Source organism: Podarcis liolepis (assembly GCF_965112155.1).
Source record: "Podarcis liolepis genome assembly, chromosome: 17".
Taxonomy (NCBI): Eukaryota; Metazoa; Chordata; class Lepidosauria; order Squamata; family Lacertidae; genus Podarcis; species Podarcis liolepis.
The window spans coordinates 12,630,101-12,657,195 of NC_139571.1; the positions used below are offsets into that span (position 1 = coordinate 12,630,101).

Sequence of the window (27,095 nt, forward strand, 5' to 3'; positions counted from 1 at the left end):
TATAATTATTTATTTTTGTTTTTGATTTATTACTTTATAATATACCTCCCATCATCCAAAGATCACGGGGAGGTTTACAAGCATAAAATCACAAAATGGAAAACACAGAATGCATCTCTTAATAAGAAACAGAACAATATCTGCCCTCCCTGTCAAGTCTTGAAATCCCCTGATTCTCCCAAACTTTTAAATCCTACAGTTCCAGAGTTTTGTTCGGAGGGGGCGAGGAGAATGAGTCCAAAGCCGACTTGCAAGTCCGCCTCTGTCCAGCGCATCTACACGCTATGGCTCTAGGATGGCCTTGGTGTCGACCAATAGCAACTCTCGACGTGCCTCCGGAAGTGCTGGCGGCAGCGCCGCGCTCTCTCTGCCTCCTGGTCCTTCTCCACTTCCGCCTCCGTGTCCCTGTGCTCCGAGTCTCTGCCGGCGGCGCAAGGGCGATGGAGCTGCTTTGGCTGGCTGAAGCGTCCGTGGCTCTGGCGGTCTCGGGGCTGGTCCTGGTGAGGGGGGACGGGGCGCGGGGTCCTAGTCCTGGAGCTTTCCCCAGCCTGGTCTTCTTTCCATCCCTCACCATCATCCCCCTCCCAAGCAAGAGGACCTCTGAGCTCGCGCAGAGTGCCTTTCACTGGCCGCCGAATAGCCCCTTCGCATGACTGTGGCGCTTGGCGTCCCCAGGCCCTGCAGCTCACGACTCCTCTTTATATGGGATTTAAGCAGCTGGAGCCTGTAAAACAGCAGTGACCCCCAAGAGGGGCTGTTTGCATTTCGCTTTGAGGGGTTTTGTTGTTGTTTGTTATTTCACAAGCATTGGATCGCAGTACAGTGGTACCTCGGGTTACATACGCTTCAGGTTACACACTCCACTAAGCCAGAAATAGTGCTTCAGGTTAAGAACTTTGCTTCAGGATAAGAACAGAAATCGGGCTCTGGCGTTGCGGTGGCAGCAGGAGGCCCCATTAGCTAAAGTGGTGTTTCAGGTTAAGAACAGTTTCAGGTTAAGAACAGACCTCCGGAACGAATTAAGTACTTAACCCGAGGTACCACTGTATTGTAGAACTGGAAGGGACCACAAGGATCATCTAGTCCTGCGATGAAAGAATCTTTCGACCAGTTTGGGGCTCGAATCCACAGCCCTGATATTAAGAGTCTCGTGCTCTGCCCAGTTTTGGTGTATAAAACATTTATAATGTAAAAATTGGATTAAATGAATCAATAAATAATATCAGGGCCACCTTCAGAATTTGATTAGAATCAGAGTGGTAGAGTCTGAAGGGACCCACGAGGGTCATCTACTCCAACTCCCTGCAGTTTAGGAATCTTTCAGACCCACAACCCTCAGATTAAGGATCTCCTGCAGTAGAAGTCTATGTTTCTATGTTCAACTGGATGATAGATGACAGAACTGTAGAGATGGAAGGGAACCCAAAGGCCATCTAGTCCACCCCCTACAACCCAGCAATCCTGCCCACAGCCATCCACGGGGTGGGTTCTCACCACTAGCCTTCTGGTTAGCAGCCAGACATTGACCTATTGCGCCACTGGAGACCAGTAATTGAAATGCTCCCCACCCCTTACCAATATAATCTCCTATATTTTATATTGTGCTTTGACATGCTGGTCTTATTATTTTTTGATAGCAGGCCAGAGAATTCCTGCTTTTATTACTATTGTGTGGAGGAGGTCAATAGCCATGAAAAGTCTCCACAGGAATCTGAATCCGTGCCCACCTAGCCTTCATCCCAGTGTTCTTTTAATGGGAACCTGTTATAAATTAACTCCAACCTCTTTTGCTTTCTTCCTCTCCTCAATAAACCCAACTTGACTGGGCTATGAGTATATTGTAGTTTCTTCTTTCCCAACTTTTCTCTTGGCAACTGAATCTTTCCCACCCAAATGACTGACAAGAATCTATGTTTGCTGTCTGTTGTTAGATGCCAGTCAGCTGATTGGAGCCCTAGGATTTGAAAATGTAGCATAAAGGCTTTCTCGTTATTTCATGCAATTTAAAGGAAACAGGCCACAAAGAACAAAATGTTTAAGTTCTATTTTTTTTTAATAATATTTTTTATTGCTTTTTTCCAAGATCAGATACATCGTCAGAAACTCACCAAAAGCGACTTTACAGAAGAGAGAAGAAATTAACAAAGAAAATATTCATATTTTCCAAACAATTTTTCATAATCTACTGGACTTCCCCACATCCTCCACACCCTGCGTTCTTTACAATAAAAAATAACAGCAAATTGTTACCTTGTTTTGTGCGTTTTTGTACTTTCATCTAATTATATTTTAGATTTAGGGTATTTGTTGTTAAATCCCTTTTTCCCACCATCAATCCTAAACTTTGGTCTTTTCACAGTCATAACTTAGTTTCCACCATTTTTAAGTTTGATTGCTGAAGCTAGTCAAAATGTTTAAGTTCTAGGCAGACAGCAAAGCAGGAGCTCAGAAATTGTGAGGGTCTGATCTAATTTTACACGTCGTGTCTACACCAAGTTACTTTTGTGCAATAGCAAGAGGCACTAATGCAACTGTTGTAAGAGCTCAAAAATGCCGAGTTGCAATAGCTTCTTGCATATTATGCAGAAAGCAGTTTCTTCCCCCACAAAACCCTTGCTTGCCAATTGTATTCCTTTTGATAGTGATAGGTACTTGGCTATTGCAGCTTCACCCTTTCTAATTTTAAGAGGAATTATTTTCTCTCTGCAGAATGCTATTGTGTAAATATTCTATAACTCTTAACTGGAAATCTTCTTTCCCCCCCCCTCCCAGATTGCTGTCATTGCCCATATAACTGCAACGAAAGTTCCAAACCTTAATCGACACGAGGATGAAAAATACTTTTTGAATGCTGAAAATGAGAAGGAACCTGTGCCTAGCATCCATGATCCCCCGACACGAGATCTTTCCGTAGTTGTGCCTTCATATAATGAGGAAGAACGGTGTAAGAATAAGTCCTTGTTTTCTTTGTGTGCATGTATAACACTGAATGTTGTCTTTCTTTTTTTATTTTACCTGTTCAGCGTTACTCAAACCAGATCTGTGGTTTTATTTCCTTCAGTACCATCAATGCTGAACGAAGCTTTGGACTACCTAGAGAAGAGACAGGTATTTTTTTAAAAAATCACATTTAATTGCAATATTTAATAACCATGAGATAAAAATATCATTTTGCTCCTGTTCTAGTCATCGTGGTAAGAGAACATATGATGCTAAGGCAAATGCACAAGATCTGTGTTTCCTTTCCAGAGGCAAGATCCTGCATTCACATATGAGGTCATAGTAGTTGATGACGGCAGCAGAGATCAAACCACAAAGGTAGGAGACATATTTATGACTCGCCGACCCTAAATATATTGACAGTGCCAGCAAAAGGTAGAACGTAAACAGAAGTTCATATTTTCTGTTTTCATGATTACGATTTTGAGGGACTGACTCAAGGCAGTTTACATTTGGGGCTGCCCCTCAAGGGGATGACACTAGCTATTTATGTGCTTATATATATATATATAAATTCTCTATTGGATTTCTGTGAATTTGTACTTAAGGTGCCTTGAGCACAAATTCTGAGAAAATTAATAATTAAATAATAATTTGAAATGGATACGTAATTAAAATTAATAAAGAAATACTTTAGCTGTCTGGTTTCACCTTGAGAGACGTGTCCTATTTACGCAGATATGACTAACCACAGATGTGAATTTGGCTTCCTTAAAATAACTATTATTAGAAACTTCTCAAAGTTGTTTTGCTGCTTATAAAGGGTCACCATTTTCTAAAGATTAATACCAGAATTACACCCCTTCAAGGCTGGGCTAGTCCCATGTTCTGTGAATTTATGCAGCCTCTGTCTTTATGCATGAAAAAGCATTTTTTAAAAAAGTAGGGGCTTTTTTTTTCTTCTCTTCCCTTTCACTAAACAGATACAATTATTTTCTACACGACAACATGCTCAGTGCTTGGGCTATACTGCCATCCTCTTTCTTTTCTCTTTATGTGCCATCCCACTTTACCAAAACACATTATTCTTGTGACGTAAATGACATAGATTTTCCATACACTTTCCTCTCTTCAAGTTCTGCCAAAGGACACTTTCCCTGCTGATAGGTCTAAGAACTGAATATACAAATCCTATATATGTGATGTGTGAGCACTTAAAGTAGAAGGCGTTACACAAATATCTACTTAACTATTTTATATGTTCCCAGTCGGGGAAATATAATTTTTGTTTTCAACTCTAGTGAGGATAAAATTGAACTGAAAGTGAGACATTTGGCATGGGGAAGGGAAGAGAACTCCATGTATCTGTCTAGCCTCACATTCTTTTAAGCACACTTGTGCATTGGAATATTTATTCATATTTAATGTAGGCTTTGTTATATCATTAATATAAATGAGGAGAGAAGGAGACATTCAGTTCCTATTTGTGATTCCTGTTCTCTTATTCTGATTTGCACATGCCCTGTAGGTTGCGCTGAAGTATACCCAAAAATATGGTAGCGACAAAGTGAGAGTCCTCCCTCTGGTGAAGAATCGTGGAAAGGGGGGAGCTGTTAGAATGGTAATGAATTTATGCAGTTTTCCTTTCTGTAATTAAGATTCTTTTCTTGGTGAAAGCAAACATTTTCTTCACTGAGCATTTAGGTTAATTTTGAAATAATACTGCAAAAACCTGAGTATTGGCAAATACAGCATGCCCCCAACTTGCACCTATTTACCGTATTTTTCGCTATATAGGACGCACTTTGTCCCCTCCAAAAATTAAGGGGAAATGTTTGTGCATCCTATGGAGCGAATGCAGGCTCCTTGGCTTCAGCGAAAGCAACACGAAGCCTCCAAAGCTGAGAGGGAGCGCTCCCTCCGTGCTCCGGAGGCTACGTGTTGCTTTCGCTGAAGCCTGGAGAGCGAGAGGGGTTGGTGCGCACCAACCCCTCTCGCTCTCCAGGCTTCAGGGATAGCCGCCTGAAGCCTTTGGAGCGCAGCGGGAACTCTCGCTGTGCTCCAAAGGCTTCGGGGTTAGCTGCGCAAAGCCTCCGAAGGGCAGCAGGGTACATAACACCGATCTTGAAAGACCTACATTGGCTCCCAGTACGTTTCCGAGCACAATTCAAAGTGTTGGTGCTGACCTTTAAAGCCCTAAACAGCCTCAGTCCAGTATACCTGAAGGAGCATCTCCACGCCCATCGTTCTGCCCGGACACTGAGGTCCAGTGCCGAGGGCCTTCTAGCAGTTCCCTCCCTGCAAGAAGCCAAATTACAGGGAACCAGGCAGAGGGCCTTCTCGGTAGTGGCACCTGTGAAACGCCCTCCTACCAGATGTCAAAGAGAAAAAGAACTACCAGACTTTTAGAAGACATCTGAAGGCAGCCCTGTTTAGGGAAGCTTTTAATTTTTAATATATTCTTGTATTTTAATATTCCTGTGGAAGCCGCCCAGGGTGGATGGGGAAACCCAGCCAGATGGGCAGGGTATACATAATAAATTATTGTTGTTATTATTATTATATTACATTCAAAATGCAAAGAATTAGGCTAATGCATGCAGGTGGAGGGGTGGCTCTGTCAAAGAGATTTGAAGTCCTGTAGTTTCGCAGCATAATTTGCCGAATATGCCCTAATACAAGACTTTTGATCATTCTTATATACAGGGTGTGTTCAGTTCACGAGGGGAAAAAATACTCATGGCCGATGCTGATGGAGCCACAAAATTTGAAGACATTGAAAAAGTAGAAAGGGGTCTTGAGAGTCTGCAGCCCTGGCCTGTGAGTTTTCATTCGGTCACATTTTAATTTTATTTCCTTTCTTTCCCTTTCTGCTTCCTTAAAAATATATTAAAATCCTGCTTTGTTTACCTGTCTGTATGCCAAGGTACTTCTTATACCATAGGCAGATCTTGCTGCTTGCAGTTCTTCGGCCCTTAAAATTTTAGGTGTAATCCAGAGAAAGTTGACCTCTTATTTCCAACTCAAAATCAATATGACTGGAGCACACAGCTTCTAGGAGAGATTTGTGTCCCCTTCTTCTTTCTCCATTCAAATTAGGTATCCCTGACTTACTTCCCTACTTCTTGGCGATTGCCTCTTATCTGGTTCTGTTAGACAGATCCACAGTTTTCGTCTTCTGACCCAGTACACTGTGCCCTGCCCCAGGTTCCTCATTTAGCCATTTGTCAAACTCTTCTTACCAAAACCATGTGTTCACTAACTTCCTATTTAAGATTCTTGCTCAAGCTAAGTGCTCAGTTTTACTTCTGCTTATTCTGAGAGCAGTAACTGCTTGTAGGTATGCGTCCGTGTTAGGCTTCATGATTCCATAAATTTTGAGTCTGCTTGAGTTCCCCTGTAATAATAAGAAAATGATTTATTAGCTATATAAATATATAAAGGTAAAGGTACCCCTGACCATTAGGTCCAGTCGTGGCCGACTCTGGGGTTGCGGCGCTCATCTCGCTTTATTGGCCGAGGGAGCCGGCGTACAGCTTCCGGGTCATGTGGCCAGCATGACTAAGTTGCTTCTGGCGAACCAGAGCAGCGCACGGAAATGGCGTTTACCTTCCCGCCGGAGTGGTACCTATTTATCTACTTGCACTTCGTGCTTTCGAACTGCTAGGTTGGCAGGGCAGGGCAAGTCGCAGGGCAAGTCGCGGGGATGTGAACCGCCGGCCTTCTGATAGGCAAGTCCTAGGCTCTGTGGTTTAACCCACAGCGCCACCTGCGTCTCTTATATAAATATATACGCACACCTATATGTTTATATACACATTTTACAGTAGCCCCACATTATAGATTTTGTAGTTGGCATCTGTCTGTCTTGAGAGACAGTGGAGTGTGCCTCTGGCGGTGAAGTCAGACCACTGTGTTAGCAGCACTGAAGTCTCCTCCCCCGGGGTGCAAGCCTGGGCAGTATGTATGGAGGTCCTGGGCTGCGCAGATGACAAGACCCCCCTGTCGGCCCCACTGATGGGGTCCAAAGGAAAGCAGAGCAATACGTTTGGCAGCAGCTTGGCTGCAGGAGTTGCCAGGAAGGAGATGTACAAGGCACCATCTAGCTGTCTTAGGGACCCCACTCCGAATTTGTGTAGGGGTTTTTTTACTCAGCCTTTTCTTCTCCCGAAGATACAGTGGTACCTCGGGTTATAGACACTTCAGGTTACAGACTCCGCTAACCCAGAAATAGTACCTTGGGTTAAGAACTTCAGGATGAGAACAGAAATCGTGCGGCAGCGGGAGGCCCCATTAGCTAAAGTGGTGCTTCAGGTTAAGAACAGACCTCCAGAATGAATTAAGTTCCTAACCCAAGGTACCACTGTATGCCAAAAGAAAACAGAGCTTTAGGATCAGAGTTTTCCTTCACCAAGATGGGCTCCTTTCCAAGGTTGACGAGCCCCACCTGTCCTTCACTTCCCTCTACATCCATGCAGAAACCACCTTCTTGACTGCTGGAGCCACTATTGGTCTCGTTCTATGTTATGTTAACTGGTAACCCCATGATTGCATGAATCTTGGTGTCACAACTATCCCTTGCCAGCAATGGGCATAGTTGACGTATCAGCTGAATGTGTTCATAGGTATTCCTTGCCACAGAGGCTTGGTTTGGTGTATGTTTCTTAACTGTTAATGTTTTTTTTTTTTTTCTTTTAGGACCAGATGGCTATTGCCTGTGGCTCTAGAGCTCACTTGGAGCAAGACTCCATAGCACAGGTAAGCTTCTGTTTGCTAGTTCTTTGGCTGGTGGTCCTTTGCAGTCAGAAGAAGTGGAGTACATGCCTTCCTACGCTCAGCTTCTAGCCCCCTGTAACTTGCATGATTTAAAAATAATAATAATATGAGATTAGACAAGACCTTCCCCTCCCTGGGAGCTGCAAGGGGTTTTTTTGGGCGGTAGAGGCTAGTCCTCCAGATGAAGACTGTCTAGGTAGACCATCAGAACTCGTTAACTTCCCACTGCCTTGCTTCCTTTTGATTGCTTGTATCTTCAGCAACAGCAGTCTGAAATTATGCACCTGAGAACACTTGGGGACTTGGAAAAACTAGCTGAAATTGGCTTTAGTTCTAATGCTTGGTTCTTCTAGTTGCAGGGTTGTATTTGTCTTCATTTTAAATTATTCTAGTGTTTTATTAGAACGATGGCTTGTACTCGTAAGCAGCAGCTATCAACGAAAGATATGTTGGCAAAACTTTCACACACACCCTTAAAAAGTTGGATATAATATATTCAGAAGTGTTACCGCAGGTCTATATTGTGTCATCACTTCTACTTGTACATCTTGAAACTATAATGGATTCTGTGTTGTCATTTCTTTTAAAACTTAAGTCACAAAAAAATGTATAGGCATTATGAACATTGACATTATAAAGTGACTGGACATACTGAGCTAGTTCCTGTGCTATCTTACCTTTTCTGCAGCGGTCTTACTTCCGTACACTTCTCATGTATGGATTCCACTTTCTAGTATGGTTCCTCTGTGTTAAGGAAATCAAAGACACCCAGTGTGGTTTTAAACTATTAACCCGTGAGGCCGCTTCCCGGACTTTTTCATTCCTTCACATAGAGCGCTGGTAGGTATCGCCCTCAGTTTTATTTGATTGGAAATGGCAGTTGGAGCTAGTGATATATGCGTTTTCAAGAGCTTAGTTCATGTGTGTGCTGTGCAATGTTATTGCTGGGATCTCGAGTCCCCTTTTCAGGCACATGCCACAGCTTTTGCACATTTAGTTGGATTTCTTACTTTTGTAATCAAGGAAGCTCCTCATCAACGGGCGATTTATGGAGATATAATGTGATGTCCAATGTTAGTCATATTTTGATTTCTGTGCATTGTGTGTTGTAATTGCTAGTAATCCACCCTGTTATAAAGTCCCTCTTTCTAAAAATCCCATCACGCCATCAATCAATTGAATATTTCTGAGATATTAGACGAGGCAAGGAGAGTACCGTAAAAGTACAAATGTTTGCCTAGGCTGCCTTGAATGTAATGAAAGCAAAACAAAAAAAGGTTGATACCCATGCAGATGACTGTAAATTGGAATATGTCTGCACTGCCTTTATTTTATTGGCAATAGTCCTTCGTTTAACACACCTAGAAATACTAGCTTCTTTATAGAGGAAGAAGAAAGGCTGAAAATGCGTTTTCAGATTTTTTTATTTCACCAGAGAGAAAATAGCGAGTTGCAACATGTATACCTATATCAGTTTTATTCCAGTTCTTTGTTATGCTCAGAAGGCGGTCAGTAATACAAGCATAAAAGATTTGTGATTTCATCACAGTACCGAACATTCATTCTGTTCTGTTGCAGGGCATTTGATGTGGAACTTCTGTATATAGCTCAGTGCTTTAAAATACCAATAGCAGAGGTCGCTGTCAACTGGACAGAAATTGAAGGTCAGTCAGTCGTCAACACTTTTCTGTCAATAGGGATTATTCTAGAAAGCAGTTAGGCCAATTCCCCAGGAGACTGAACATTCCCCTTTAATGTCAGAATATTAAATATGGTCTCCACAAAACCCATCTGGGGCAGTTACCAAAAAATGAAGTTCGCTGCCTCCATTCAATGCTTGTTTTGTATGTTCTCTCCTGCCCCTTAACCTCTTAGTAGGATTTATACTTCATGTTAATACATTCCATGTACCTGTGGAAAACTGCAGACTCAACCAGAATCCCTGAGTAGTGTCTTCTCTATGACAGCGTACAGTCACCTTGCAGTGGGTGGGACAGTGGCTGCAGAGCGTTCACTCTTCCCCATGTATCCATGCTTATTATTATTTTTTATTATCCTTTATTGAATTTATATACCGCCCTATATAAAAGTTGGTCACCTTTGTTTGGGTCAACGCATATATATATATATATATATATATGCTTTCGTAGATTTTCACGGGTACAGGAATGCAGGTTTTGGTGTCTTCGGGTGTCTTCCCGTGTAAGAGTTGGGGTGTCTAGGCACCCCCCTGCAATCCCTACACAGATCTGGCTGACACAGGGCACAAAACCACAGCTCGCCCCTATACCCGAAGCCAAGCCAGAGCACAACTATGTGCAGTACAACCAGCTTCTCAGAAAAACTCTTCACAAGCTCAAGAGGTCAAGACACGAAAGCTTTAGCAACTAATCCACACCTAATCACCCTCCTAAGTGGTACTCAGAATATCACTCAAGAAATCACTCAAGATATCCCTCAAGTAATTAAGGAACAAAAGAAGAAAAGACACACCCTGGGAACTTCCCCTCTGCCCATAACGTTGGAGGCCACACACCACACCCCCTCAACAGTATTTATAGGAACTCAAACACTGAGATCCTGCTCTGTTCCAGTAACAAGAAGCCGAAAGCACCAGCCTGAAGATGACGAGTGAGACCTCGTCGAAACGTCGCCTAGACACCCCAACTCTTACACGGGAAGACACCCGAAGACACCAAAACCTGCATATATATATATATATATATATATTCTTATTGTCTCCTGTGACATCTTCTGGCCATAAAAAGCGACTAACACTTCTTAAATATGTCTATTTAACAGCTTACATTTTTTTCCTGTATTTAATCACCATAGGTTCTAAGTTGGTTCCAGTCTGGAGTTGGTTGCAGATGGGCAGGGACCTTCTTTTTATACGACTGCGATATCTGACTGGTGCCTGGCAGCTTCGAACAAGAAAAATTAATTAGGTTATTTATACTTACCAAATGGGTTGTTTGATACAAAGACTACAGCGAATTATTTCTACAGTATGAAATAAGGGAAAAGCCGGGACTATTCTTCATTACTGTTGTTCTGTGCTGCGCCTATTTTTTAAAAAAATTGCCAAGAATGTGGATGTCCTATATAATAAGCCTTTTCAAGTGTTGGGTGTGGTTTTTTTAAGTTTTGCAACTGGGAGTCAGTCTTTTTACTTTTGTATCAGCATTTTCCATTTTCACAAATTATTATTTCACAAAATGTACAGCAGAAATTAATACGTGCTAAAAAATCCCATGGACTATTTTTTATTATAAAGTCTGCCATTGCGGTTAGCGAAAGCTTTGTTCTTTGTATATTAATGTACAAGATGTCAGTTTCAATGGGGAAGCCCTTGTGTATGAGATGTCTTCAGTACCCGCAGCGAACCACTTAATTTGGCCGTCCGTTTCTGTACTTGAACTGATCACTGGCATTTTAGAATGACACCATCCATTTCTAGAATTACCAAGGATGATGTAGACGTTTTTACATTAATTGGAAGGAGTACTGCACACATTTCATTTGCTCATTGAATTCAGCAGCATGTATTTCTCTAAATGTACATTTGTGAGCTAGAATGGATTTCCAATAAACCCAAGGAGTTCAGAAGACAAGAAAATGTTTTTGTGGCAGGCATCAGTTTTCTACAGTAATTTTTATCATGTTAAAATTCCACCAAATTGTCAAGGCATTATCTCTAAATTATGGAACATTAAAGATAAAATGGTGCTGTCAAAGTGTCTGAGGATCACTGAGGTCTCCACTACCACCATCACAGGTCTGACAGCTTATGAGCAAACCAGAATGCACAGATACATTTGAACAAATAGAACATTTTATTTTAAGCCTAATTCCCCCTGCCCAGCATCATATTTCTATACCAGTATTTCTATACCAGCTTATCCTCATAGAAAGGCAAAAGGTTAACTGACATTCCCAATCAATATTTTCATTTCTCATGTTAGTACAGTGGTACCTTGGTTTAAGAACAGTCCTGTTTACAAACGATTCGGTTTACGAACTCCGCAAATCTGGAAGTAGGGTCCTGGTTTACAAACTTTACCTTGGTCTAAGAACGGAATCCAAACGGTGGAAGGGCACCGGTGGTGGGAGGCCTCATTAGGGAAAGCGCATCTCAGTTTAAGAACGGTTTCAGTTTAGGAACAGAATTCCCGAACGGATTAAGTTCGTAAACCAAGGTACCACTGTATTTTAGTCTCTTAAAAACTGGCTGCTGGATTAACAGTGAATCGCTATGCAATCCTAGGCATATTTTTGAAAAAAGTAAAGGACCCCTGACAGTTAAGTCCAGTCGCAGACGACTCTGGGGTCGCTGCACTCATCTCGCTTTACTGGCCGAGGGAGCCAATGTTTGTCTGCAGACAGTTTTTCCAGGTCATGTGGCCAGCATGACTAAGCCGCTTCTGGCGAACCAGAGCAGTGCACGGAAATGCCGTTTACCTTCCCGCCAGAGTAGTACCTATTTATCTACTTGCACTTTGACGTGCTTTCGAACTGCTAGGTTGGCAGGAGCAGGGAAAGAGCAACGGGAGCTCACCCCGTTGCGGGGATTCGAACCGCTGACCTTCCGACCTGCGAGCCCAAGGCTCGGTGGTTTACACCACAGCCAGTGGCAGAGGAACCCTCTCTGGCACCCAGGGTGGCGCAGCCCGTACAGACTGTGCATGTGCGGCATCCCATACAGATGTCGTGCGAGCAGCATCCCGTATGGACTGCACATGTGTGGCGACCATATGGGATGCTGCATATGCGCAGTCCATACAGGCTGCCACTCACGTGCAGTGGCCGTACGGGCTTCCACTTCCACTGTTACTGTACGGACTGTGTACGTGCAGCAGCCCATACAGTCGCCATGTGAGAGGCAGCCCATACAGACGCGGCAAGTGCAGCGCCCATAGGGACTGCCCACGCCCTCTGCCGCTCCATAGCTAGCGCTGACCAAACAGACCCCTCGGCTGCCCAAACCACAATGCTCCACAAATGCCTACCTATGAAGTGAGATTAAGGGTTCTGGACCCTAACCGATACTGAAAAAACCCACTGAGGCACTAGATCTTGATGTGGCACAAGAAGAAAAAAATGAATTAAAAGCATTATTAGTACGCCAAAAGAGCCAGTCCTCGGGATTGACGACCTGTAGAACCTTGAGTGTTGCATCTGTGGCCTGAAAGGACTACCTAGACAGTTTTAATAATAATAATTTTATTATTTACACCTCGCCATCTGGCTGGATTGTCCCAGCCACTCTTTTAAGAGCTTATTTACTCTCGGGGGGGGGGGGCTTTATACCTGATGCTTATCTCTCTCACAAACATTGAGTGTGCACATACAAGTCTTGAGTCTAAACCCAAAGTTGATGCCCCACCATGAGACGACATAATTAATTGCCTTCTATAATTAAAGAAAAGCTTAACGAAAGGAATAAAGGGGACCTGGAGCATGAAAGAAGTTGCATAATGGTCCTACAAGACTTTACTGCAGAGACTGTGTGTGTGTGTGAACATAGTTTTCAAACCTGTTACAGAGCGACTTTGAGATGCAGGGATCAAGATATCAACATTTGCCTTCGTAAATGAAATTGACAGCATGTCCCAGAAAGCCAATACACCTTTTAGCCCTAAAGCTAAAATTCTGTGGGTAGAAGTGCAAGGTAGGGTGAATGGAGACCTGCACCTTTGCTTAACAAATCCAAAAAGTGTGAACCGTGTGTGTGTGTGTGTAGTAGCATCCCATAGGAACCTATTGCTCTGTTTCTTTGTGTGTCTAGTGTCTATAGGCTCATTCCATAGGATCCTATTTTTGTGTGTGAACGCGAGCGCGTTTGTGCATGGAATTTTACACACACACCACATATGTTGTTGTTTAGTCGTGTCCGACTCTTTGTGACCCCATGGACCAGAGCACGCCAGGCACTCCTGTCTTCCACTGCCTCCCGCAGTTTGGTCAAACTCATGCTGGCACCTTTGAGAACACTGTCCAACCATCTCGTCCTTGGTCGTTCCCTTCTCCTTGTGCCCTCCATCTTTCCCAACATCAGGGTCTTTTCCAGGGAGTCTTCTCTTCTCATGAGGTGGCCAAAGTCTTGGAGTGTCAGCTTCAGGATCTGTCCTAGTGAGCACTCAGGGCTGATTTCCTTCAGAATGGCTAGGTTTGATCTTCTTGCAGTCCATGGGACTCTCAAGAGTCTCCTCCAGCACCAGAATTCAAAAGCATCAATTCTTCGGCAATCTGCCTTCTTTATGGTCCAGCTCTCACTTCCATACATCACTACTGGGAAAACCATAGCTTGAACTATACGGACCTTTGCTGGCAAGGTGATGTCTCTGCTTTTAAAGATGCTGCCTAGGTTTGTCATCGCTTTTCTCCCAAGACACACCACATATAGGAGTATTTTATTCCAGTAGTTGCGTAGCAACCGCTTGAGCGACAGGGAACCCGTGAGTGAGCGGCTTTGGGGGGACACAGCGTTGCTTTCAAGCGTACGCCTATGGTGCAACATATAGGTAAATATATATCGCACACACGACGCTTCCATCGCCGGCACCAGCCGAGTCGCTACCCGCCTCAGGCAAATGACGGGGGAAAGTGCCGGACGGGCAGCGGGCGTCCTTTGCCACTCCCAACATGGCCGCCGCCGCCACTCACCTTCGCGCACTCTTCCCTTCCCGGGTTGGCCGCCGCCTCCGCCGCCCCTCCCTCGTCGCACGCTGATGAGCGCATCAGCCCCTCATTGCCACGTCTCTTCAGGGCGGCAGGAGCTGCAGTCGCCGCCGCTGCTGTCGCGGCGACAACGAGCGAAGGAGGGACAAGAGGAAACGGGGAGCCGGACCGGGACGTTCCGGGACGGGTCCCCTCCGCAGCCTGGCGGGCCCCCGAGAGCGGGCAGGCGGCGGCGGCGGGACCCCCTCATGGTGCTGCTAGAGAGGCGGTGAGTGGGCGCGAGCGAGAGAGCGAGCGGCCGCTCCTTCCTTCCTTCCTTCCTTCCTTCCCTCCCTCACTCTCGTGTTTTCCTCACGGCGAGGGGTGCGCGGACGGGGCGCCCCACCGTCCCAGGAAGGCCCTTCCAAGGGAGGAGGAGGAGAGGGGAGCCTCCCCCGTCGGCCTAGCTCCCGCCCGCCTTTCTTTGTCTCTCAGCCAAAGGGGAAGACCTTCTTTTTTTTTAATTTCCTTTCCTTCTCCTCTTTCTTCTCCCTTCTGCTGCTCTTCATCCATTCCTCCTTCCCGTTGGGTTAATTGCCAGTTTGCTGCTGCTCAGTTAACTCACTGGCATCCCAACCCGCCCCCCTCCTCCCCAATACATACACTTTTCTTCCTCAGGTGTCTTTCACTTCTTTCTTTTTCTCCTTCTTTCTCTCTCTCACTCTCAAACACCACTTGAGAATATTTCTTATTTACATACTTACGCATTATTGATGGATTGATTTATAGGTTTCTATGCCGTCCTTCACGTAAGGATCGCAGGGCGGTTTGTGACAAAGAAACATGAAAACGCGTAAGAAGCAAAAACTATAGCCGCGTACACCTACACACCACGGTTTAAATGGCCATAGGTAGTATAATTAGCCAAAGGCCCCGAGGAAAGAGGAACAATTTTGCTTGGCACCTAAAGGTAGGTAATGAAGGTGCCAGGCGAGCCTCCCTGGAGACAGCATTTCACAAGCAGGGAGCCACTTCAGAAAAGGCCCGTTCTATGTTATGGCCTTACAGACATCGATTGCAGGGTCGAGGTTGATTCATATGGGGAGACGCGGTTCTTCCTCCTCCTACCACTCCCCTTGATACAGTGTGGCACTCTTTCCCTCACCCAGTTCTATTTTTCTAGGAAAAGAGGTGCTGGACTTAACCACGAACACCTCCCTCATTCTCTTAGAATGCCAATGGCACCCACCTGAGAGGTGGCAGAACTGAGTTCCGGTGAGTTCCAGCTGAAAAAAGCCATGCCCCCACCTCATTCTTCAAACCCCTCCTTTTTCGTATAGGAATTGGGTTGCCTCACATTTAAAATAAAGAAATGCCACCTCCCGTTCTCCTTGGGTGATATTATGGTTGTACATGAAAACCTAGGGTTACCTAGTTTGTTCCCTCTGAATGTTGCTAGACGTCCAGCTTCCACGTGGCCAACCGGTGACTGGGGTGGCTGGATTTGTAATCCAACAACACCTGAACATGATCCCTAGCTAACAGGACCAGTGGTCAGGGATGATGGGAGTTGTAGTCCCAAAACATCTGGAGGGACGAGTTTACCTAGGCTGATATGTATGTTTTTCCATTCTGTGGAGGCTGTTGAGGCTTATTTAAACTTCTCCTTTTTCTGTCTACAAAAAAAGAAATCTGGACTTGAAAGGTTTGGCTCTGCATATTAGTGTCAAGCACTTCAGGAGTATCCCTCAGAATCAGGCATTCAGCAGGAGCAAGTGACTAGCACATTTGACTGCCTCTCTAAACATTGTGTAATTTTGCCTAGGCTTCATCCTGTGCACACTTTATGGGGAAATAAGCCCGACTGAACTCAAAGAACTTCTGTCCGATTAAACATGTGGCACAAGATAAGGTTGCACATCTGCTAAGCAGTAAGGCTTGCCACATTTCAGTTAGAAGGACTAAACAGGTGGATTCCTAACATACCAGAGCAAACCCCAAAAAAGGTTCAGAATTCTGAACAATTTGGTGCCCATCTAAGCCAAAATAGACACTGAAACTGACACGATTAAAGCATACTATTATGTGTGCAGTTTGCCTATGTGAATGTAACTTGCATGTGTGGGTAAGAATGGGATTTGCTTTTTTCAGTTATCCCCCAGATTTGCAGATATTTGGGATCTGTCTTTCAAAACACCTCCAACAGAATTTGTGTGCATTAGGATCCACCTGTGGCTTCTGGCCCCAGTTGAGAAATTGCCCCAACAGGACAATGTTGATCAGCACCTTCAAAGTGTTAATTACAATGCAACCATTTACCTATGTTGTCATCAAAATGCACATTAACACTACATTCCTAAATGTTACTACCTCTGGAAGGAAATCCTGTGTGGATCATGGTGGTTGTTTTAAGGCGAAAGGTACTTTGAAATAATCTTGTGTGGTTTTGCTGGCTCAACATGAAATGACAAAATTTGTTATATTTTTAGTTCAGCCATGTATTCAGGTGTAGTTAAGTAGGGCTTAACTCTCAGGAAGGTGAATTGCAGCTTTAATTTTCTAGTTTAAATAGCATCTCTTCCTACTATGTCAGGAAGCTATATCTTGTGGTCACTTGAACTCAGGAAGTGGCTCATGAATTTTGGACTAAAATAGGTTTGGTTTTGGTTTTGGTTTTACATTAGTGCACATGTGAGTAATGTCTTCGTGAATAATAGATATGAAATAATGAATAATTCTTATTCTTAAAAGGGTAAATTCCCATTACTGTGAATTCATTTTTCTGAAGAATAGGCAGGAGAGGTTGGACACTGGTGAAGATTGGAAAAACTGGGGATTTTTGGAAACAGACACAATGAAGGGAAGCTGCCTGCTCCATTTTGAAAAATATGCTAATGGAAAAGTTTATGAAGGGCCTACTTCTGACTTACACTTAGAAACTTCTTGATATGAAGGGTCACCAAACAGTATTTTCCTTTTTCTCAACCCTTAAAATGTGTGGATGCTCAACTTAATTTACAGCACTCTGAAACAAGTAGGTTGGCTGTCTCTCACAGATTTTCCATTTTGAAGTTGATCATTTGAATATTTCAATTGCTATCTGCAAAGGGTGTGTGCCTACTTAGGTTCCTTGTAATTACTGGTGAGGAATAGATATATGTATGCATCACTCTACTCTCTGCTAAGAACCATAGGCTGTGCTTACATGCAATGCCAACAAACCATGGCTATCAGCTGGTTTAGTATTCTGTGTTTATCTCCAAATTAATAATGAGTGAGAAGTCAGCTACTCTGTGATTTGTTTCTCTACTCCAGGGGTAGGCAACCTAAGGTCTGTGGGCCGGATGTGGCCTAATCGCCTTCTCAATCCGGCCCACAGACGGTCCGGGAATCAGTGTATTTTTACATGAGTAGAATGTATGCTCTTATTTAAAATGCACCTCTGGGTTATTTGTGGGGCCTGCCTGGTGTTTTTCCATGAGTAGAATGTGTGTTTTTATTTAAAATGCATCTCTGGGTTATTTGTGGGGCATAGGAATTCGTTCATTCCCCTCCCCCCCAATATAGTCCAGCCCACCACATGGTCTGAGGGATGGTGGACCGGCCCACAGCTGAAAAAGGTTGCTGACCCCTGGTGTACTCCTTAGAAAAAGAGGAGCAAAGTAGGGACTCCTTGCTAATGGTCAGACTAATTAGATTTGTGGGTAGCATTATGGACGAATGTAGCCATTGTTCAGTGAATCGAGTGTTGAGTTTAAATCCAATCTTTTTCATGTAGCACTGTACAGTGTTGTGCTGCTGTGCAATCCTAGGTATAGCCAAACTGTTGTAAGTGGTGTGTGCATTGGCAACAATACTGGTAAGGATCAACAAGGCCGTGGTGCTATATTGCTGGCTAGGAAACTGTTTTGATTCCTCCAGCTGGTTGTAGCAGTTGCCAGCTGCTGTTGCAAAGCAACTGGGCCATACTGTTTTTCAGTCCTAGGTATATCTGAGCTTTGCCATGGGCTTTATGCACATTGGCACCTGCATGGCAGTTTTAGTGGGTCACACCTTTTAGTTAGCAATCCTAAGAGTATTTTGAAATGAGACTTTAAAATAAGCATATTGAGGATCAGAGTACTGATACTTGTGGCAATAAATGATTAGATTTCATCCTCATCTCTGATTTTAAAGACAAAATGTGCTAAAGCACAATATATATATCCAAACTAATCCTTGTCACACCATCATCCTTTATATTTTTCATGAATATAAAAGTCTATTTTAATTGAAGTCTCTCTCTCTCTCGATATATATCTTCAAGATTAAATGCTAAGAGTGGCTTTATCTCTCCATTCCATCTGAATCAAGCTAGGTGTCTGAGGTTCTAGAACAGTGCCTAGAGGCATTAACGGGCTGGATGGGGGCCATCAAATTAAAACTTGAGTCAGACAAGATGGCAGTATTATGCATGCAGAGTTTTCAAAGAACTGGAAAGACAAGGCTGCTTTGGATAGGATTGCACTCCCCAGAGAAGGGCAGGTTCATAGTTCAGATGTTTTGGCAAAATGATGGTTGGTGCTAAACAGGAAACAGAGAGAGAAGCCATGTACCAGAGGCTGGAAGGGGAGGAAAGCATGCAAGTCCATGACTCATTCATAATCTTCCAAACTATGTTGGAAAGGTGCCACTCTTTAAATATGCAATATCTTGCTCCCTTGGTTAGTCAAATTAAGAAGCAGGTGACATAGCTTCTTTGTGTGTGGTTTTTTAATTTTCCTCAAGCTTGGTTTCTAAAATTGGTGCAACGTTACAAAATATAGTTCCGAATTTGGAAGTACTTGAAGGCTATAAACAGTGTTAGAAACTGAGATATGAAAACTAGGGGCTAAATGGTACCTTAAACCTAGGTCATAGGCACAACAATGGAATGTCTAGGCACACTTTTTTATAACAAGAATACAAAGCTGAAAATGAATGAACTGCAGCTAAAATTTTATGTTCATTTTTCACATGGTCTAGTCCTTCCCCTGCCCACACCCCCTAATATTCTTAAGAGGGTTTCCTCTCCAGTCTTCACAGAGCAGCTGGAAGTGGGGAGGCAGAAAAAGGTCCTCCTTTTCTTCCACTCTGCAGTTTTAATCTGAAATTTTAGGCACAGTACTGCACCCAGAGCTCAGAAACTGCTCGCGCTAATGAAATTCCCTGTAGCAAAATGCGCCTAGAACAATGGGAGTTTCGAACACTGGATATAAACTGATGTAAATATTACAATTTATGTAGTCAAAAGAAAAGTATTTCTAGGAAAAATATCCCTTAAAATTCAGGAAAGAATATTTTCCCCTTAATCTGCCTAATGGTTGCTATGATTTCATTGGTGTCCTGAGTACACCCAGCCCAAGGAAAACAAACGGTGGGTAGCATAATTCTTTATTGACAAAGCACACAATTAGAGTAGTTCCTTTTTTTTTTTATAAAATTTTTATTTGGTTTTCTGCTTTTATAAAGACAAAACATACACAAAGAAGACAAAAGACAAAAACATGTATAAAATCAGCAAATCCCCATTTCATAACCTTGTTCCTTGACTTCCCCCCACCTCCCCTCGTGCATCCCAGTTTCAAGATTATATCAACAAGTTGGTGTTTCTCCTCTTAACAATCTTATTCATCTTATTACCTTTTTTATAATAAAAATTGATTTTCATAAGTTGGACTTAAGCTCTCTTCCATCGATTTTCATTTTATCTTAATTAAGAGTCATCTTAACCAAACCTAGAAGTCTTAAGAGTTTATAAGAGTCTCTTCTTCCCTCCCTCCCATCCCCGGTTTTTGTCCCTTCCCAATAAAAATCCAAATTCGAGATTCTCAGCCTGGGTTCCTCACGTCCGAGGCTTTCAAATCTCTTTCAGTCCCTCTTCGCCTGTCCTGTTGGTAGTCCTTTATGTCAGTCGTCAAGTCTGGGAAAAGCTCTTTCACCATCAAAGTGTATCCTCTTCCCACAAGAAGATTCCAAAGTGACTGCTGAAGAATTTCCACAAAGTCTATCCCTTCAAAGTCTAAGTCCAAACGGAGGCCCCAATCATATTTCTTTATTTTAAATTCCTGTATTCCATTTTGTCTTGGGACCTCCTCCTCCTTCTTCTGTGTCTTTCGCAGACTTGTGGTAGATATGTTCCCAGCGTCTCCTTGCTTGTATTCCGCAGATGTCAACTTTTGGTTGTTGCTTCCCAGGATTACTTCTTCTTTTTCTTGTTGTTTAGTCTCTTCCAGCTCTGTAGATATTGTTTCCCAATCAGCTGTGGATTCTTTCTCATTAAGGTCCTCAATACAAAGAGCAGAGTTGCCTGTTCCCAAGGTCATAGTCTCAAGTTGTTTATTCATGGCCAAGCTCTGCTCTTGTAAGATTCCCACCAGTTGAAACATCCTTTCGATTTCCACTAGTAATTTTCCTTCCACAGCCATTGTATCCATTGTAGTTTCACAGAATTCCCCCTAGGGGGAATCTGGTTACTTATTTGCCTTTTCACCAACAATCCTTTAACTGATTATTGTTACTTTGTTTTCAACAGTTTTGTCTCAATTATAACTCGTCTTAGTCGAGAGGGATCTTAAATGGCAATTTCTCACTTTAAACCGCCCGTTTGGCAGCTTTGACAGCTGTCAAACTCCGCAGCTCTTACGCAGGCAGAAAAGCAGGACGTTCCCGAGCCCGGGAGGGGGGGTTGTTTAAAACAAAAGGAAGGTCTCCAAAACTCCGCTCTCCAGCCCAAAATTTCCTTTAATTAAATCTTGGAAGTTAATGTCCTTTTTCACTCACCCCGCCAAGGGTAGGCTCTCCAGCTTAGCTCTTGTGTCGTTGCTTAGATCGTCTGCAAGGGGGGGGTGCGGACTTCCTTTTAGCACACCCCCCGGTCGTCTCTAATTCAGGGTAAAAATTTTTAAAGTCCCAATCCGTCTTACTCACGGGTAGTTCTTTCAGTCCAGATTTTCAAGGAAGGAAGTCGGCGCTCTCTGGTTATGGCTCGCGGCTTCGCTCCACCGAGGTAGCGATCGACTCTCAGTGCCACGCCACCCCCGTATCCCCTCCGCAGCCTTTAAAAAGGCTCTTTGCGAATCAGGGGGGGCGCTTAAGGCACCCGCCGAGTCTTCAGTCCGCAGGCTTCCGCGCCTGCGGTTTTTAAGGGTCCCCGCGTCGCCGGCGCGGCAAAGACCCATCCTCAGTGGAGCCGATTCCCTCCGGAGCTCGGAGGAAATCCGCCATTTCCAGATCGCGTCAACCCGGAAGTCCAGTCCACAATTAGAGTAGTTCCTAAGGTGCACAGAACATGTGCACATAGTTCTGCCGACAAGTGGCTGGCATCCCCTCCTCAGGCTTATGCTCTGAGCTGGACTGTTGGTGTAACCACGTCTCCATCCAAACTCAGGTACCTCCATCTGACGGTCCACATGCACCATCCAGGTACCCTGTCTTCCTCCTCTCCTGATGCATCCTACCCTTCCTCTCACTCGGGCTCCTGTCCTGCATCCTGCATCCCTTCCCCATATGTTCCTGCTCAGACTCCCCCCCCTCCCTCTAGCCCTGACTCCTGTCTCGCAGGAGGCATAAACCCCATAAATTGCTGCTCCCTTCCCCTGGGTCAGCCTCTGGCCTTCAGCCACCGCCACCAACAGTCCAGCTCCTCTGTGCCCTGCCAGTTCACCCTGTTCCATGTTTTCAGTATGAGCACATTCAACCTTGCCCATAATCTTTCCTTCTCTGGCTTCACTGTCTTTCACTGTGCAAAGGTCTTCTGCTCCCTCAAAACATGCTGCAACTTTCTTGATGCCTCTCTTCCTTCCTTCAAATCTCACCTCGGAACTCAACTTTTTCCATAAAGCCTTTGACATAACCCCTTAGTTCCTACGCACTATGGTAACTAGGCATGGAAATAAGCCTAAATTAAATACATATGAAGAGAGACACCCACATGTTGCTTGATGTTTACCCCATCTCCTCTTTCTTTGTTGTAAGATTACACTGCAAGCTCCTCAGTGTAGGAAAACCTTTTTTATACACTATAAAATATCACGCTTACTGATGCTGCTGTATAAATATAGGTTTACTTTTATCTTCCTTTAATCTAAGTAAACAAATGTTACATATGTTTCAGTAAATAATTATCCCCTATGTATTTAGTTAGGCTGATCTTCAACTCCCCTCCTGTAATAAATCCTGCTTGGTCACACTTGGTATGCAACTAATCACTATTGATAAGCGGAAGTTGATTAATAGTTTATAAATCCTGGTTTAATAATGAGATTGGGTGATAGAGGTGAATCAGAATCTCTCACTTAAAAGGATGTCCCCGCCCCCATCGTTTTTGCAGAGGATTCCATGCAAACCTGTATGGGTTCATCTGCTAAAACAGTTTGGTGGGGGATTTCCCAACTTCAAGATTTCAAAGCAACTTGCACATGGCATTGTTGTGATGTTATATGATTGACAGGTAGTTTGGCTCATTCACCTGTCAAATATGACCAGGAACTGCCTGTGGAACCAAAAAGGTTTCTCACTCCTGCTTTATAAGTTTAGATCCAGACTTAGTCTGGTATTCAGTGTTAGTCATACTCAGAACAGATGCACTAAAATCAGTGGTCTTACGTAATTCATAGCACAGTCCCATACATGTCTGCTTAGAAGTAAGTCCTGTTGAGGTCAAAGGGGCTTACCTGCAGGTATGTGGTGCAGATCATCAACCTAAGTTGGATATCACCCACAGTTGTATCTTCAGTCCCAGTGATTTCAATAGGGTCTTCTCTAAGCACGACTAAGTATGGATCCAATCTTGGTCTTTTTCCAGCACCTGTATCTCTTTCACTAGTGTCCCACTAGTCCAGAGGCCGCAAACGTTTTGAGTGGGCACATTTGAGAATGTTGAGAAAGCAGTATAGGTGCATGTATTGTTAGAAACTGGGATAGGAATGCTAGGAGCCATGTGGCTCCTGGGAACTAGGCTGTGGGCGCCAAAACAAAATGTCTAGGCGCCTTTTTTCTTTCTACCCCACTACCAGACCAGGCAGCCCCACAACAACAACAAACAAAATGCTGCTGGGCCAGTCTGGAGGTCTTCATGGTAGCGCAGCCGCTATACCCCACCAAACACCTCATTTGCCCGGCAGCAAAAAATATTATTATTATTATTATTATTATTATTATTATTATTATTATTATTGCTGCCTGGTGAATCAGGTGACTGCAGAGTAGTGCAGCAGCAAAAAATGTGTCTTTTCCTACCAGTCTACCTTGCTAAACACCTGACTCACCTTGGGGGTGCGGCAGCAAAAAAAGGGGGGCAGTGTATCTTTTGCTGCTGCGCTGCCGGGCAAATCAGTTGTTTGGCGGGGTAGCACAGCAGCAAGAGACATGCGTCTTTTGCTGCCCCGGCTTTTGCTGCTGCTGTACCTGGCAGACCAGCTGACTGTAACTAGGAAAGTGAAGATGCTAGGCGCTAAGCGTGGCTACTGGACATTTCCATTCAGTCGCAAAATGTAACTGGCGCCTGGCTAATTTTGAACGCTGGAACATGGCAGCTGTAGTGTGTCTGACATAACACAAAATGGCTGCCACATGTAAAGAAATGGAAAGAGACAGAAACAGAAAAAGATGTGGGCATCCCCCTACCATTGCCAGTCTCATGCATTTTGGATTTTTGAGGAGATATTTACTGAGCCTTTTGCAGGCATCACAGGAGGTACTAGTGGCCACACCAGTATCCATGGGCACCAGGTTGGCAAACCCTGCTTTAATGTTTTCAATCAATTCATTTTTCTAAGCTCAGCAAATGTAAACTGAGAGACCGGTTCCATGCTCTTGGTAAAATGGTGCTGTATAAATAATAAATACTAATAATGTAAACTGAAATTTCTTAAAAGGATTCAGTGAGTTTCTGTGGTGAAACAAAAATAAAAAATAGATCGAATCCAATCCATGTTAGTCATTACTAACAAGACCCATTGATTTCAATGGGACTTATGTGTGACTACATTAAACTGGATCCATTCCAGTATATTTTTAAAAGAAATGCCCATCAAGACAAGGCACCAGTCATGCAAATTATGTTGAAATGATATAAAATACCTATATTTTTTGAATACTTTTAATTAGCCTGTCCGTCCAACTTCTGATTCTTAGAGTCATTCAAATCTCTTCCTGTCACTCAACATGTCATTTCCAGCCGTTTTCAACAGAAGCAAAAAAGATGTGTGCCAAGTTGACTGCTTGTATGTTAACAGAAAGAATGTATATTCCTAATTCACACCTTGTAAAAATATATCTGCTTTCAGAATCCGCCTTCATTGTGAAATTGTCACCATGTGAAAAGCCTTTCTCTTGTTAACTCATTTTGTTTTCAAAATCCAGTCAGTACTTACGATTGCACCATATTATGCAAAAAACATTGCACTATTTTGTGCATCTTATTTAGATGATCTCACTTGTTTTGATTCTCTTATGGTGTGGAGTTCCTTGGTGGACAAGTTCTTCATGGTGTTCATGAGGAGGAATAGGTCCCCACCTCCCTTCATTCATTTGGGCATGTGCCCTTCTGTGCATGCTACACTCTCTTGGACTACAGGAGAACAAATTATTTCTTGTAGCAATACAGCAGTGTAGCATGGTTTGCCAGTGCACTAGAGCCAAGCAAAACCACATTGCACTGCCTGCCTGCCCACACCAGGGGCTGGCCGACGCAGCCCTTGGATCGCCCCAGCCTCACAAATTAGATTGGGACTGGCAGGGTGGCGTGCAAAGGATGCAGCAGCCATGCTTCCTTCGATCTCTGCTTCGCAAAGCAAGGGAGAGGCTGGTATCGAAAGGCACGTGGCTGTTGCGTCCTTCTCGTATCGCCCTGCTGGGCAAATCATTCAGATCAGATCCCAGCCTTGCAAAGCAGCGCAGGGCTGGCTGGGCAGCGTGAGGGGCCAAATGTGCCGCGCCCCCTTAAAAAATGTGCCCAGGGCCATCACCCTGCCAACCCCCTCCACACTACGCCCCTGAATTAATGTGTTTTTCAACCTTGCTTCCATGCACAGTATCTTCTTCTGAGGCTGCTGCATTCGTGTTGGCTTGTAAGAACTTGTTGATTTTTAATCACTTGTAAACATACCTTGTGGTGAAGCAATATGTTATGCAGACTGCATTGATCAGGTCTGTAGCTGTATAAATATCTGGGATAACACACATAATGGAATGAATGCACCGAAATAAGAATGACTTAGATTCAGAACAGAATGACTCTGTGAGCTTCCCCCAAGTTTGGAAAAACACAAATAGCTGGGAATTGCAGCATGCTTATACTTGGCAGAAACCATTTAGGGCTTCCCAAAGAAAGGCAAGACCCTTGTCAAATTATTTGTTACAGTGCAGTCCTATCTTCTCTGGGACCTTAACTTCATGGTACTTGCGACCTTGCATGTGACTGGGAAAAGCCGCTTCTGGTGGGCATTAATCAGGTTGTGGCAGAAAAGCAGGTGGTTCCCAGACTTCCTACTTGCATGCTTTTGCCAGCTCCAAGCTATCTCCATTATGGAAAAAGCTGCTGAGCTGTGCAAAACCGTCTAATACAGGGAAAGTCTAATACTTTTCCTTCCCAGTACTGTTTACCTGCTCCTGGCTGCCCCTACTGATGGTGGTGTGTTGTGATTTTAATGGGTTGTTGGTGCCAAGTTTAAAGATGGATGAAATATTTGCTACCCACGCGTATACCAATGATCTTAGTTACAGAATTTAAATGGTCAGCTGCGCTTGGGCCGACTCTCTCTGAGAGTAGTCAGGTTTCGTTTGTGTGAAGTAAAAGGGCAAAGTCCCAGTGCTTGATGGTACCCCACTTTTTGGCTAACATCTAAGCCTTAGTCTAATGTCCTTTTTAAGACAGCAGCTGTATAGGTTCTGAGTAGTAAAGCAAGAATGAACCACATAATACTGGTTCTGCTGGTGCACTGGCTACCAGTTTGTGCCCAATTCAAGGGATTAACTTTGGTTTATAAAGCTTTTAATGACTTAAGAGCCAAATATCTGAAGGAGTGCCTTCCTTGGTACTGTATTTGCAGACCTGTGCCTGAGGGCTCAATCCAGCTAATCCATCTTGCTAGTAGAAGTACGCACAAGGACTTCCACAGCGACACTTCCTCCTCGACCACCAGATTGGCTTGGGTGGGTTGCAATAGCCCCCAGAATAGCGCACTGGGACAGAGAGGGGGAGATCTTGCTATCAGGCAAGCAAAAATGATATTCCTAGTGCTGCGTTGAATTCCTCCCTTAGGATTGACTGAGGAGGTCTTTCTCATGGTTCTGCCAACGAGTGTGGCAGTTAAGAGGGAGCATAATGCAGAGCTTTCTTTGTGAGGGTGCCCCATTTTCCTGGAACTTTCTCCCCGTCAGTGGTGCATTGGTTGTCTACCATGTTAAGCTCCTTTGCATGTTTAATCGCTTTTTTATGCTTGTGTGTGGAGGAGCTGCTGCTGAATTACTGATTTGGTTCCATTGACTGTAATTACGTTGTATATCCATGTGTTTATAATGTTAATTTTATATTGATTTGTACAGAAACACACACATCCAGGGAGCCTTTACGATGAAGGGCAGTTTAGAAGTTCAAAAATAATTAATAGTAATGGTTCCTAATAAAACTGAAGGGTGCACAGTATGAGTAATTTGGCTACTGCATGTAAGCAGACATGGCAAGTTATCTGTATGTA

At 43.8% G+C, this 27,095-nt stretch overlaps 2 protein-coding genes across 3 annotated transcripts in view; both read left to right on the forward strand.

The window, feature by feature from the left end:
• The first annotated feature begins 269 nt into the window (after nucleotides 1-269).
• On the forward strand, nucleotides 270-11,453 carry ALG5 (ALG5 dolichyl-phosphate beta-glucosyltransferase). The gene is made up of 10 exons (XM_083483425.1): nucleotides 270-500; nucleotides 2,773-2,944; nucleotides 3,062-3,108; nucleotides 3,250-3,318; nucleotides 4,469-4,561; nucleotides 5,647-5,760; nucleotides 7,639-7,698; nucleotides 8,405-8,556; nucleotides 9,295-9,380; nucleotides 10,552-11,453. The coding sequence occupies exons 1-10, from the start codon at nucleotides 285-287 to the stop codon at nucleotides 10,662-10,664; spliced, it is 1,122 nt and encodes a 373-aa protein (XP_083339551.1). The 5' UTR covers nucleotides 270-284; the 3' UTR covers nucleotides 10,665-11,453.
• Nucleotides 11,454-14,463: 3,010 nt separating this feature from the next.
• Nucleotides 14,464-27,095, forward strand: part of TMEM39A (transmembrane protein 39A) — a 28,341-nt gene continuing 15,709 nt past the window's right edge. Inside the window, exon 1 of one of the 2 annotated variants that reach the window (XM_083483399.1) lies at nucleotides 14,464-14,665. The gene's annotated coding sequence lies outside the window, so the exon portion shown is untranslated. The remainder of the gene's footprint in view (nucleotides 14,666-27,095) is intronic. The other variant, XM_083483398.1, reaches the window with a different exon arrangement.